Source organism: Oncorhynchus mykiss, chromosome 9 (assembly GCF_057628025.1).
Source record: "Oncorhynchus mykiss isolate SJ-2025 chromosome 9, ASM5762802v1, whole genome shotgun sequence".
NCBI lineage: Eukaryota > Metazoa > Chordata > Actinopteri > Salmoniformes > Salmonidae > Oncorhynchus > Oncorhynchus mykiss.
The window spans coordinates 56,132,673-56,146,992 of NC_143030.1; the positions used below are offsets into that span (position 1 = coordinate 56,132,673).

The 14,320-nt window shown below is 40.2% G+C and overlaps 1 protein-coding gene across 1 annotated transcript; it reads left to right on the forward strand.

The window, feature by feature from the left end:
- Positions 1-5,450: 5,450 nt before the first annotated feature.
- srm (spermidine synthase) lies at positions 5,451-12,573 on the forward strand. The gene is made up of 8 exons (XM_021616099.3): positions 5,451-5,690; positions 6,437-6,557; positions 6,713-6,805; positions 6,919-7,072; positions 7,231-7,314; positions 7,669-7,814; positions 10,847-10,969; positions 11,120-12,573. Exons 1-8 carry the CDS (start codon positions 5,560-5,562, stop codon positions 11,135-11,137), a joined length of 870 nt encoding a protein of 289 aa, XP_021471774.1. The 5' UTR covers positions 5,451-5,559; the 3' UTR covers positions 11,138-12,573.
- The last annotated feature ends 1,747 nt before the right edge of the window (positions 12,574-14,320 follow it).

Here is a 14,320-nt window from a genome sequence, read left to right on the forward strand (position 1 = left end):
TTCTGCATTTTCTTGAGGCATCATAGGACATGTTTCCCCACGTCAAGATTTATGCTCATGATGGCCAGACCACTCAAACGTTCATGATTTATGCTCATGATGGCCAGACCACTCAAACGTTCATGATTTATGCTCATGATGGCCAGACCACTCAAGCGTTCATGATTTATGCTCATGATGGCCAGACCACTCAAACGTTCAGGATTTATGCTCATGATGGCCAGACCACTCAAGCGTTCATGATTTATGCTCATTATGGCCAGACCACTCAAACGTTCCTGTGACATGGAAGACCTCAGGTAGCTTTTGATGAGCTTTCATTTTGAGAAGCTCCTCTCTGCCGATGCTACTGTTACTGGTAGGGTGACTGCAATTCTGAGGGCCATTCAAAGGTTAGGATAGAGTTCCTCCAGGTTGTTCTCACAGAGAAAGGAAAGTAGCTCAAAAACAGTAATCTTATCTGATGGCAGATCAGGTCAGTTCTGAATCTCGTGTGCCAGATCCATTACACTGATGTTAGTCACCTCTGAAAGTTATAGTGTTTTCCATTTCCGTGCAGTGAGCCTTTAAAGATTCACTGGACATCTGAGAGGCAGTGCTGAAGTTCAGCAGCACTCCATATTTGGTTTTCACCTGGTTGAGTGTTAGAAATCTCTCATTCATGGATGTCACAGCAGAGTCAACCACAATGTTGAAGTGGTTGACTTCAAGGTTTTTCAGTGCATCAGTCACTGGTTCATCAGGAGCCTCATAGCTGAAATGCCTCCTGCTGTTTCCCAGTCTCTTCTCTTTCAGATCAGCCTCCACATGTATTTCTTCACAAATGCTTTTGGCTGTTGTCTGGGCCTCAGACAATCCAGTTTCCCGGTATGTAGTGAGGGAGGCCTTTGCATTTGAGATTAAATTCACTGCGATATCTAACTGCGTTGAGGTGGATTGGAGGAGCTTGTTCACCTTGTTTGTCATTGTCAGTATCTCACACATACGACACAGCAAATCAAGAAGCGGTAGGACCCAACTTCCTCTGCAAGTGCTTGTGCCTTCACTTTGGCCACAGGATCGTTGATCGTCTGTCTGGCTTCCAGTAATGCCTCCCGAACCTCAGAAGCCAGATACCTGATTACATGAACACTTTGGAGCCTACTCTCCCATCTTGCATCACTCCATGACTTTATGGTTATGTTCCCGTGTTTCTTCAAAACACTCCATCTTTATGTGCCAGCTGAAAAGAAGGTGAAGAGCTTTTGCACATGCCCAAAAAACCCAACTGCATCTTTTGAAGATTTGGCAGCATCTGCAATGAAAATATTTAGAGTATGTGCTTCACATGGGATGAACACGGCTCTGGGAGTTTTTTTTTTAGCAGTCTAGATTGTATACCTTGGTGCTTGCCCTTCACGTTGGCCCCATTATCATAAGCTTGCCCTCAGCAAGCTTCAAATGGAATCTTTAGCTCGTTTTGCTCATCTAAGATGACAGTGGACAGATTCAAGCCTGTTGTAACCTCAACATTCTCAAAGCCGAGGATGTGCACCTTGATCTCTGGCTTTCCCTTTAAAGCAACGCTTCTCAGAATAATGGACATTTGCTCCTGGTGACTAATGTCAGGTGTACAGTCCAAGATAATGGAGAAGTACTTTGAGTCTCTTACTTGAGTCACTATTGCTTCCAGAATCTTGTCACTCACAATCTGTATCAGCTCATTCTGTGTGCGCTTTCCAAGGTAACGAGGATGTGACTCTCCATCTTTAATTTTGCTGAGATTATTTTCCATAACAGGGTCAATTTTTGCCAGTAATTCAACCTCTTTTAGGAAGTTTCCATTATCTGGTTGGAAGAGTTTGTCTGATGAACACCTGAATGCTAGGTTTCTTTCAGCCAGAGACTGGGTGATTATTAATAAATGTGTAAGGACATCCCGCTATCTTTCTTTCAGCCTCCAAAATTGTCATTTGTATCTGGTCAAGAGTCTGTCTCCGACTTAGGCACATATCAAGTTCTCTCCACTTAGTCATATTGTGTGTGTGTTCAGGACTACCATCATGGTGTTTCAGAATGGCGTTGATATTTGACCAGTCATTCATACCTTCCTTTATTATTTTGTAGTCTTTTGAAGAAAAGAGCTTACATCAAAAACAATACTAGTACTGGCTGAGGCTGCCTGTACTTCACCTGGGTCTGTGTTAGTACTTGCTGAAGATGGCTGTATTGGGTCTGTGTTAGTATCTGCTGAAGCCAGCTATACTGGGTCTGTGTTAATACTTGCTGAGCTGCCAGCACTGGGTCTGTTTTAGTATTTGCTGAAGCCGGCTGTACTGGGTCTGTGTTAGTACTGGCTGGATGTGGATCAACTGAGTAGATGCTTGTACTGGCTGATGATCCAGCATCTCCTCTACTGACAAACTTAACATAGCACCTGTAAATGATATATAACAATAGTATTATTATTTTTATCAGCTGCATCAGGCCCATTCAAACTGGCTCCCCCAGATTTCCTTTTTATACATTTTCAAATATAAAATACTATTTATACTATGGCTTGGCTGAATACTTGATGGTTATTATTCACTGAGAGATGTGCATCCATATTGCCCAGCTAATCAACATTCTGAATTCAATATATAAATCAATAGTCAATGTCAATCCATTGCTTTCAATCTTGCATTAGTCCAGAGTTGTAACTAAACCTTGACTGAGAGACTAGATTATTATTGTCTTGTTTTAAAATTGTGCACCTCTGAGGAGTGCCATCCCACCCATATATAATTGTCTGGATTGGTCTCCAGAGGTTGCTGCTGGAAAGTGCGAGTTTCATTTTGTGCACGTGAATATGAACGCATGTTCACACACGACGCGGTTATCTTTACCCAGCTGCGAGTTATAAACACCATTGCCCATTGGCGTTAATCAAACGTAATAAATAGTTGTATTTCACTCTCACTTTTTTCAGGCACAAAATCACAGAACACAGCCCTGGAAGTGGCTTGCAAGCAAGACACAGACAGACCAAGATATGCACTACCCAGCTAGGTTAGCAAGACAGACAGACTAGAGAGAGATGCACTGCAAGCTAACACATCAACTTAACGTTACTGTTATTTGCCGACATCAAACTTGCTGTTCCCGCAATTCACTCTCCATGTTGTTTTTTTCTCTTTTCGTGACCAGAAGGATAGTTCTGCTTCATCCTCTCATTGAAGTCGTAAACAGTGACACCTGCCTTGACATGAGGGGGAAGCGGGGCCCTTGCGCAATATTCGGGGCCCCAGGCAACTTGCGTAGTGAGCGTATAGGGCCGCCCAGATCTGAGTATAGGCTACTACTATGGCAGTACAGAAGTAATAGATTACATTTGACTCCAGGATGCTGGCCTTCTAGGCAGAGTTGCAAAGAAAAAGCCATATATCAGACTGGCCAACAAAAATAAAAGATTAAGATGGGCAAAAGAGCACAGACACTGGACAGAGGAACTCTGCCTAGAAGGCCAGCATCCCGGAGTCGCCTCTTCACTGTTGACGTTGACTGGTGTTTTGCGGGTACTATTTAATGAAGATGCCAGTTGAGGACTTGTGAGGAGTCTGAACTAAAATAGTCTGACAAGTTTCAGAAGAAAATGATTTGCTTCTGGCCATTTTGAGTCTGTAATTTAACCCAAAAATGCTGATGCTCCAGATACTCAACTAGTCTAAAGAAGGCCAGTTTTATTGCTTCTTTAATCCGACCAACAGTTTTCAGCTGCGCTAACATAATTGCAAAAGGGTTTTCTAATGATCAATTAGCCTTTTAAAATGATAAACTTGGATTAGCTAACACAACGTGCCATTGGAACACAGGAGTGATGGTTGCTGATAATGTGCCTCTGTATACCTCTGTAGATTTTCCATGAAAAGTCTGCTGTTTCCAGCTACACTAGTCATTTACAACATTAACAATGTCTACACTGTATTTCTAATCAATTTGTTATTTTAATGGACAAAAAAATTGCTTTTCTTTTCAAAAACAAAAACGTTATTGTATATTTTTAAGTTCACGTGTACCTTTATGGAGGTTTCAAGGAAGGCAGCCCAATGGCCAGGCACATTTCTTCAGGAAGACGCATGTAGAGGTGCAGCCATCTTTTTGCGTGTCGTTCGCCATAAAACATCACAGAAGAAGAACGCATGCTAGGTGCCTCATAATGTGACATACAGGTTGATGTCAACAAGCGGGCAGAGTAGCCCATATTTTGTGAGCATGGAGAGGCCGGAGATAGCCAGACTAGTAAATTGGGCTAAGGAAGAGAAGGTGGGTATTGGAGAAAGGCCATCAGTGCATGTTCTGCAAGCAGTACAGTGGATGAAGCCATGGTAGATGTGGTTATGGACAGGGAGGAAGAAGGAGAAGAGCCAAGTGCAGTGGGAAGATGTGTGTTGAGGAAGAATGGTGCCAAATCCAAATGGTATTCTGTAGTCTCTGATGGCTCAGAAATTTAACTTGACAAGAGTGAAGATGAATTACCTGTGGTCTGAGTCTCGCAATCATTGGTCATGCAATGGATGATTTGGGCCCAGTGGGAGTTGGACCCAAGTGGATCCCTGCCTTTTGGCTGATCCATATGTAGTATCAGGCTGGGTAGAAAAGAAGTTGGGTACAGTTCAATCGGTAAAGGTAGCTTGAAGTGGACTTGTGATGATTTTCTTTGTGTCTTCCATCCAGAGGGAAAAGGCACTTTGTGTTTTTTATTTTTATTTTACCTTTATTTAAGTAGGCAAGTCCGTTAAGAACAAATTCTTATTTTCAATGACGGCCTAGGAACAGTGCCACAGGAACAGGTTAACTGCCTATTCAGGGGCAGAACAACAGATTTGTACCTTGTAAGCTCGGAGGTTTGAACTTGCAACCTTCCGGTTACTAGTCCAACGTTCTAACCACTAAGCTAGAGGGGTGGGGGGCTGCCTTAAATCGACATCCACGTCTTAGGCAAGTCAGTTAAGAACAAATTCTTATTTACAATGATGGCCTACCCTGGCCAAACCCTCCCCTAACCTGGACGACGCTGGGCCAATTGTGCCCCACCCGATCACAGCCGGTTGTGATACAGCCCAGGAACGGTTCAGGATATGTAGTGACGCCTCTAGCACGGCGATGCAGTGCCTTAGACCTCTGCGCCACTCAGGAGCCTAAATATTGCTATAGTGTGGGCAGTATCAGAGGGAAGCTGAGATCTCGTATGAGGAAGAAGGGGATACAGGAAATTAGTTTAAAGAGTATATTGAGTAGAACGTCATTAGATATAGTCTCAAATATTTTATATTTTTTTACCTGCGAGCAACGGGCTTGGCAGGTAGGATTTAGCTTCTCCCTCTCTGTCCCACACTCCAGTGCAGTAGGTGACGGTAATGAACCATAACGTTGGATGCCAACCACCGATAAAACCACCGAAGAAGATACCAAAGCGAAGAAGGCATGCTACACGCCCCAACGTGGTTCACAGCTCAGTCAGATTTATTTTGAATGAAACATTAACAAATATTTTTTGTTTGTTACTATAACGAACTGTAAACTTTGACTGCATCAATAATGGACAGCATAAAAGACGGATGGTTCACAGAAACGTGTACGTTATGGCCTGGACAAGCGATGAGTCTGCAAGTAGAAGAGGTTCTTTACCAACAAAAATCTAAATTTCAAGATGTCATGGTTTTCAGGAGGTAAGTAGCTATTTAACTAGGTAGCTAACGCTAGCTAGCAATACAACTGTTTATGCTAGCTACGTTAGCTAGTTATGTAACGCTGAGTGGCTGGCTAGCTAGTATTTAGGCTGCTTTTAAAATTGAAAGGTTAAGTAACTGTTCTCTCATCTAATCATTATTGCTAGAAGTTTAGCTAGCGCTAACTAGTTAGCTCACGTTAATTAGCTAGCAAACGTATCTACCTAGTTAGCTGACAGCAATACCGTAACGTCGTTAACCTAGCTACTATACGGTTAGTTACCTAATTGGTTCCAAGGGTGTAAATGTTTCCAAGGTTTTCTAGCTAGTTATTTGTTTTGATTGTTTGTCGCGGTCATTTTATTCATGTTAGCTCGTTAGCTAGCCAAAGCTAACTATCTAGCTAGTTTAACTTGCCAGATGTCATGAACCCAAATGTTGCCATCTCTCACTTCCGTCATTGAAATTGCTGCAATATTATGTGTGTAAGTAGCCCTGCATTAGCTAGCATGTCTTGGCACAACTTGTCTCATATACATAACGTTAGTTGGCTAACTAGGTTGCTAGCTTTATCTTGCCAGTCATAACTTGTATTTGACACCCCTAACCCATTCCTGATTTATTATCATGCAACCACATCCAGTCTGTTCCTTTTTGACTTGTTCCTGCTCTTCTAGTGTTTCTGGGGTTATTTGTTTGCACTAATTAGTCATTTGAGTAAGTAATCTCATACCATATATTTTCAGCAAAACCTATGGAAATGTACTTGTGCTGGATGGAGTTATTCAATGCACAGAGAGAGATGAGTTTTCCTACCAAGAAATGATAGCCAACCTACCTCTGTGCTCCCACCCTTGCCCCAAAAAGGTATAGTCATCCCACCATAAATTCAGTTGAACATAATATACTACAAGACTTAATTGTGCCTTGTAGAGAATCCAGGACAGATGACCTTTTGGGGAAGTTTTGGAAATTGGTGTCTTGTATCACTTATTATAATGAATGTTCCCTTTTCTTTGCAGGTCCTGATTATTGGTGGAGGAGATGGTGGCGTCCTGAGAGAAGTGGTAAAGCATCCACTTGTTGAATCAGTGGTTCAGTGTGAAATCGATGAGGTAGGTACCAAACACTGACTGGAATCATGCTCTTTTCTCAAAATGTAATTGACTGGTAACAGCATAGAAGACAGAAGTGTGAAGTTTGTTATAATATTCACTTTGCCCTCAAGGATGTAATCAATGTGTCGAAGAAATACCTCCCAGGTATGGCGCAAGGGTTCTTCAGTCCCAAACTCACTCTGAATGTTGGGGATGGATTTGAGTTCATGAAACAGAACCAGGATGCCTTTGACATCATTATAACAGATTCATCTGACCCTGTTGGTAAGAAAACAGATGCCTGCGACATGAGTTTTATTTGCTCATATTTCTGTGTAATCGGGAAAATAAATGTACCTTTTGATAATTGACGTATCAATAGCTATCTCAAGTGTTCACTTTTCCGTAAGTCTAATCCAGTTACTTATGTCTTGCTTTTACAGGGCCTGCTGAGAGTTTGTTCAAAGAGTCTTATTATGAACTAATGAAGACAGCCTTACGAGATGGTGGAATTCTTTGTTGCCAAGGTGACATGATTTCTACTGACGCTTCAATCCTGCTTCAGATATCGTTATTAGAAAAAAGATGGCAAAGTGTGTAATTCATAGCAGTATCACGAGGTAAATAGACAGCCAATCTAAACTGGCCAGGAACCTGTTGCCACCTATATTACATTATTATAGCAAGATTGCCAATAAGATAAATGTTCAATTGGTGAGGGGAGTCAGAAGACCATCCTTATCTTTATTTGCAGCAAATGCTGCTCAGCAGCTTACTTATTGCCCTGTGAGGAAATAGTTAGATTTTTTTGCAGTCGGTTAGATCAATAACACTGACAGAGAATTGACCCACCCTTTTTTGTTTGCCTCTGATTTCCACAGGAGAGTGTCAATGGCTCCACTTGGAGCTGATTAAAGAGATGCGGACCTTCTGCAAGACACTGTTCCCAGTGGTAGATTATGCCTACTGCACCATTCCCACCTACCCAAGTGGTCAGATTGGCTTCATGCTGTGCAGTAAAAATGCTGTAAGTTTCCATCTTTGTCCTGGTTAGCTTTTTTCTGTCTTCAGTAATGTAATTATTAGTGGTTCATTACCTATAGAATTGAATGAGTTAAAGTTTTTGTATACTTTTTAAGCAAGTAGTTTTGAAACTAGTGCTCAACAGCCAAAAAAAGGCCCCTGAAAATATATTTGTATTTATGAATGATCCCCATTAACTGTTGCCAAGGCAGTAGCTACTCTTCCTGGGGTCCAGCAACATTAAGACAGTTATAACATTTAAAATATTACATTTCACAACACATTGTGTGCCCTCAGGCCATTACTCTACGACCACATATCTACAATACAAAATCCATGTGTGTGTCTTGTGTGTACAACGTCACGTACCACGTCGTTGCTCTCTGTCCATGCAGGTGTGTGCACCGAGTTAAAATAAATTATTAGGTGTGCATGTGCTTGGGCCCATCCTGTAATCTCATTACTTTAACCTTACAACATAATTGGAAATGATTCCATCTGCCAATCAACATTGTAATATCAGGTTACAAGCCAGCGATTGACAAAAAAAAGGACAATATGGAATTATTGATTTGGATCATTGACATTACAGGAAGGCAGGCCACAATGTACTTATCTATAAAAAAGTGGAAACAGTTGCCTTTGATAGCCTCTATGGAATGAATACTGTGTGTTGTGCCCAGGATATCTAAATGGATGAAAGAATAAACGTTTTTTTATTAACCTTTAACTAGGCAAGTCAGTTGAGAACAAATTCTTATTTACAATGACGGACAACGCTGGGCCAATTGTGAGCTGCCATATGGGACTCCCAATCACAGCTGGATGTGATACAGCCTGGATTTGAACCAGGTACTGTAGTGAAGCCTCTTGCACTGAGATGCTGCGCCACTCGGGAGTCCACGATAACTCCTTATCGTGAAATAGTACCCAAATTCAACAAGAGACATTAGTGATACTATTTAGGAAGTAAGATTGTGACCACAATGTTTCTGATCGGGTTGAAAATGATCAATGTATTTGCAGCTGAAATGCCATCTCATCTGTAGCCTATACATTTGCTTGTCCAACCAGGGCGGCAGGTAGTGGATCAAATCCCAGAGCTGACAAGGTAAAAGTCTGTCGTGCTGCCCCCGAACAAGGCCGTTGGCCTACCGGGGAACAGTGAAAATAAGAATTTGTTCTTAATTACTTATTAAGCCTAGGCGTCCCGCTAGCGAAACAACTTCCTGTGAAACTGGAGAGCACGCAATTCAAATAAATAATCATAAAAATTGTGAATATTAAACATTTAGGTACATACAAGTGTCATATCGGTTGAAAGCTTAAATTCTTGTGAATCTAACTGCACTGTCCGATATACAGTAGCTATTACAGCAAAAGCATGCCATGTGGTTGTTTGAGGACGGCATCGCATATCAAAATGTTTTTCCACCGGCACAGGTTTCATAAATTCACAAATAGAGATTAAATATTAACTTTTTGAAAATCTTCCTCTGATTTGTCATCCAGTGTCCCAGCTATAACATGTAGTGTTTTGTTAGATAAAAATCGTTCTTTATATCCCAAAAGGTCTGTTCAGTTGGCGCCATCAATTTTGAGTAATCCACTCGTTCAACATGCAAAGAAAGGAGTCTGAAAATCTACGCCTAAACGTCAAAATACATTTCTATTTGTTCCTCAGATACCCTAAAATATAATCAAACTAATATTTCTTACGGTAAGTATGTTCAATAGGAAACCGATTTTAGCAGGTGTGTCTTGGCGCGTGCAAACACGGATTTCCATGCCGGTGTCCTCATACTAAAACTGTTATTTCTTATTCGTTATTTAAGTTACAAGCCTGAAACCTTGAACAGACTGCCGACACCCAGTGGAAGCCATAGGAATTGCATCCTGGGAGCTAGAATTGAGTATTCCCTTATACTGCCCATTGGAAGAGCATTGTCTCTCTCTCAAAAAAATCTGGTTGGTTTTTCTTTGGATTTTCTCCCACCATATCTATTGTGTTAAACTCTCCTACATTATTTTATAATTTCTACAAACCTCAGTGTTTTCTTTCCAATGGTACCAATTATTTGCATATCCTGGCTTCAGGGCCTGAGTAACAGGCAGTTTACTTTGGGCACGTCATTCACACAGGAAGTGGAGAAAAGGTCCCTTTTAACTGACTTGCCTAGTTAAATATATTTGTCTAATACTGAGCAAAGCTCCAGTTCCAATCCAAGTGCCAAAGACGTTTAGCAAACTCCAGGCGTTTACATGAAAATAGAGCCATTTGGCCACAAACACACACAAGTGGTGGGTTTGATGTCAAAATGAGAATGCATGAGCAGAAAATAACCCCACATCTTCTGTAAAAATATGGTGGTGGATCTTTTATGGGGCTATTATGCTTTCACTGGTCCTGGGGCCCTTGTTAAGGTCAACAACATCATGAACTTTACCCTGTACCAGGACATTGTTGCCTCTGCGGGGAGGCTGAAACTTGACTGCAAGACGATAACCCCAAGCACACATCAAAATCCACATTTTAATGGCCGACTCCGGACTTCAATCCCAGTGAAAACCTGTGGTTTGAATTGAAGTGGGAACTCCATAAGCGCAGACTAAGGATATAAAGAATCTGGAAGGGTTCTGTATAGATTAATGGTCTAAGATCCTTCCCAATCCAACTTGTAGAACATTTTATCTGTATATCTAACTTTGGATGCATTCATAATTGTTCTATTGATTTATTCTCACGGTGCTCAAAAAAGGCATGCGCTTAGCTAACATGCATGAAGACCTTAAATAATTGCATGTAAGGATTTCTGGGATTCATATGTTAAAAGATGACTACATATGGTTTATAATGCATGTATGAACCTTACATTGACAGGTCTATTCCAAGATGTGGGATAAAGTCGTTTTTCAGGCCTCTAAACAAGCAAAATATTTTAAAAACATTCTGAAACCCACTTCCGTAGTGATGACTTTTTTTCCAAGGTCAGTCACAGTCCCATATTCTTACAACAATTGTGTTTTTGTATTTAGCAAACCACTTTCAGAGATCCAGTGAGAGAACTATCAACAAATGAGGTGGAAAGTATGAACCTGAGGTATTACAACCCGGAGATCCACAGAGCATCGTTCATCCTCCCTGAGTTTGCAAGAAAGGTAACCCTGTTACAATCATATTTACTGTACATGTCAGACCCCTCATACAGAAATTGAGGGCATTTCCCCCACCCTAGTGAAATTCCTACACCAGGTATCTTCCATCCTTGCGTTGTCTCACTTTTATCCATACTATTTTACTCTTCACAGGTACTGAGTGAAGCATGAGTGGCATGATGAACAAAATCTTAATCCTTGACCTGATTCTCTCTGGCAACAGAAGCAACACAAGAGCTGCTACGCCTCTTTTCTCAGTCTCCACCAGGAAGGAAAGACCTTCAGTGGGCAATTCTGTTCCTTTCAGAGAGTATTAATTCCTTCCAGTGCTTCCTTCCAGTCTTACAAACTATTTGTATTTATTTGTTCTGGAATTTGTCATGTCTTGATTCTTAAATGGTAATCACTTATGTCAACATCTAGTTGGAAAATGAGGTGGGATGGAAAACATTCATACCCTACTCTTTGGAGCAATGTGATTCTAACACATTAGTATGGATTTAATCATAGTACTTGGTTGTATAAATACCAGATTACCTCTTAAGATTAAGGTACACGCAATTGCAAAACATGCCCACTCTGGTTTAAAGAAAACCGATACAAAAGTATTCCTCTTCGCACCTCTCCGTCAACTCATTCACCCAAATAATTCAAGATGATCCAATAGTGCCTGGATTGTGTTTTTCCATTACAGTAGGAAACATTTGTTGAAGTGGTTTCTATCATAGTTTACCTCCAGGCAGACGAATGGTATGATTTTTATATTGGTTGAAAATGTATTATCTGCCACAATGGAAAAGCTCAGGTCAGAAGTTGAGTTGAGAACATTACCACTTTAAAATGTCAACAGAAGTGTTGATTGTTTCCTATATAACACTTGTTTAGATATAGTTTATTCACCAATGGAGATGAAGTTACATGTGTAAGTTGATTGAATGCTGATGATGTACTGCACATCAATTTAGTTGGTTTCTTATCCTTTGCTATTCAATCCCTCTATTTGGTACTATATGGTTGTTGATCTAGTATGGAATAATCCAGAATACTGATGTCAAAATTATGCCTTTTGGTTTTTATTTCTTGGGGACCTGATTTGTTATGAACTTAGGTGTGAAATATTGAGAACTATAGATCTCCATGGAGTACGTATCAGTAGTGCATCCATACTAAACCTATGTCCAAGGCAATGGTGTTACACATGAACATTAAGATCATGTTTTTTATAAGAATGATGAAATATAATAAATCTAAGGTAAACTGGATATCTGAGACTTGTTTCTCTGTTTTAAAGCTCCACATCTCTTGTCTAAAATCAAGTGATTATACAAAAACTGTATGGAGTGAGAAATCCACCTGAACTAGCTCAGGCATGAAAATTACGATGAACAATTAGGTTTCAATCTCACATTGTAGAATTGTGTCCACTGCACAGTGCCTTCAGAAAGCATTCACACCGCTTGATATTTTCCACATTTTGTGTAGAGCATGAATTTAAAATGGATTAAATTGAGATTGTGTCATTGGCCTACACACAATACCCCATAATGTCAAAGTGGAATTGTTTGTAGATTATTTTGACTAATTAAAAATAAAAATCTGAAATGTCTTGACTCAAGTATTCAATGCCTTTAATGGCAAGCCTGAAGTTCGGAAGTAAAAATCGGTTTAAGTCACATAAGTTGCATGGATTCACTGTGCAATGTGTGCGGAGAGGAAGGACGCCGCTCAGGGATTTCACCGTGAGGCCAATTACTTAAAACAGAGTTTAATGGCTTTGATGGTAGAAAGCAGCATATGGATCAGCAACATTGTAGTTACTCCACAATACTAATCTAAATGACAGTGAAAATAAGTACGCCTGTACAGAATAAAAATATTCCAAAACATGTATCCTGTTTGCAATACGGCAATAAAGTCAAACTGCAAAAAAATGTGGTAAAGAAATTAACTTTGTCCTGAATACAAAGCGTTACGTTTGGGGCAAATCTAACACATCACTGAGCACTATTCTTATTTTCAAGCATGGTGGTGGCTGCATCATGTTATGGGTATGCTTGTCATCGGCAAGGACTACATAGTTTTTTTGGGGATGAAAAGAAACTGAATCGAGCTAATCACAAGCAAAATCCTAGTTCTGTCTACTTTCCAACAGACACCAGGAGACAAATTCACATTTCAGCAGGACAATAACCTAAAACACAAGGCCAAATATACACTGGAGTTGCTTACCAAGATGGCATTGAATATTACTGAGTGGCCTAGTTACAAGACTTGAACATGGCTTTCTAGCAGTGATCAACAACAGAGCTTGAAGTATCTAGGTGTGCAAAGATCTTAGAGCCTTGCCCAGAAAGACTCACAGCTGTAATTGCTGCCAAAGGTGATTCTAACATGTATTGACTCAGGGGTGGGAATACTTATGTAAATGAGATATTTCTGTATTTCATTTTCAATACATTTGCCAACATTTCTAAAAACATGTTTTCACTTTGTCATTATGGGGGTATTGTATGAAGATGGATGAGATGTTTCTATATTTTTTTTCATCCATTTTGAATTCAAGCTGTAACACAAAATGTGGCGTATGTCAAGGGGTATGAATAATTTCTGAAGGCACTGTACATATAAGATCCATAGTTCTCCGATATTAGATAACTGCCACATCTACCTACAGCATACATAAGTTTTACCTGCAATGTTCTGCTTTGCTCCCTCTGAGTCTACACGTTAATTCGATATTTCTGAAGTCTGAAAGTAAACAGTTTATAGTTAGTCTTGCATCCATATCAACATATCGCTGGGTGAGCAGTTTCACTTTAATATTGTCCTGTGGATATTGTATGAAGGAGCACATGCCATTCTTTCCACCATTGTGAATTATCATGTTATCTAGTTTGTTCCGTGGTTGAACTTATCAAATAAATAAATATTACATGTTGATTCCACCTTCAAACTTATTGGCCTCATAGCCCTATACAATCACAACCCGTATGTATACTGTAGGAAAATTATAGGATTTGGTCACCGATTTCAGCGCCTAAGTTGGAACGTAGTGGCTGTACAGTAACATGCTATACATGTCAGCGCTCAGGGTCTCCGCTTTATAGCTATGAGACCGTAAATATAGGTAGATTCCATTTATGGACTTCTCTCTACACATATTCTGACCTTGAACTTATCCTGATAAACTCTGGTGGCATTTTCTAAACAACGCATTATATTGTATGCTACCCTCAAAGTACATTTCGGTTTCTAAACTATAAGTTCTGCAAATACATGCTTAGTACTGTTAGAAAGGCAAAAACTGTGGATTTCTGATTAAGATGTCAGAAACTACTACTACTACAGAGCCCG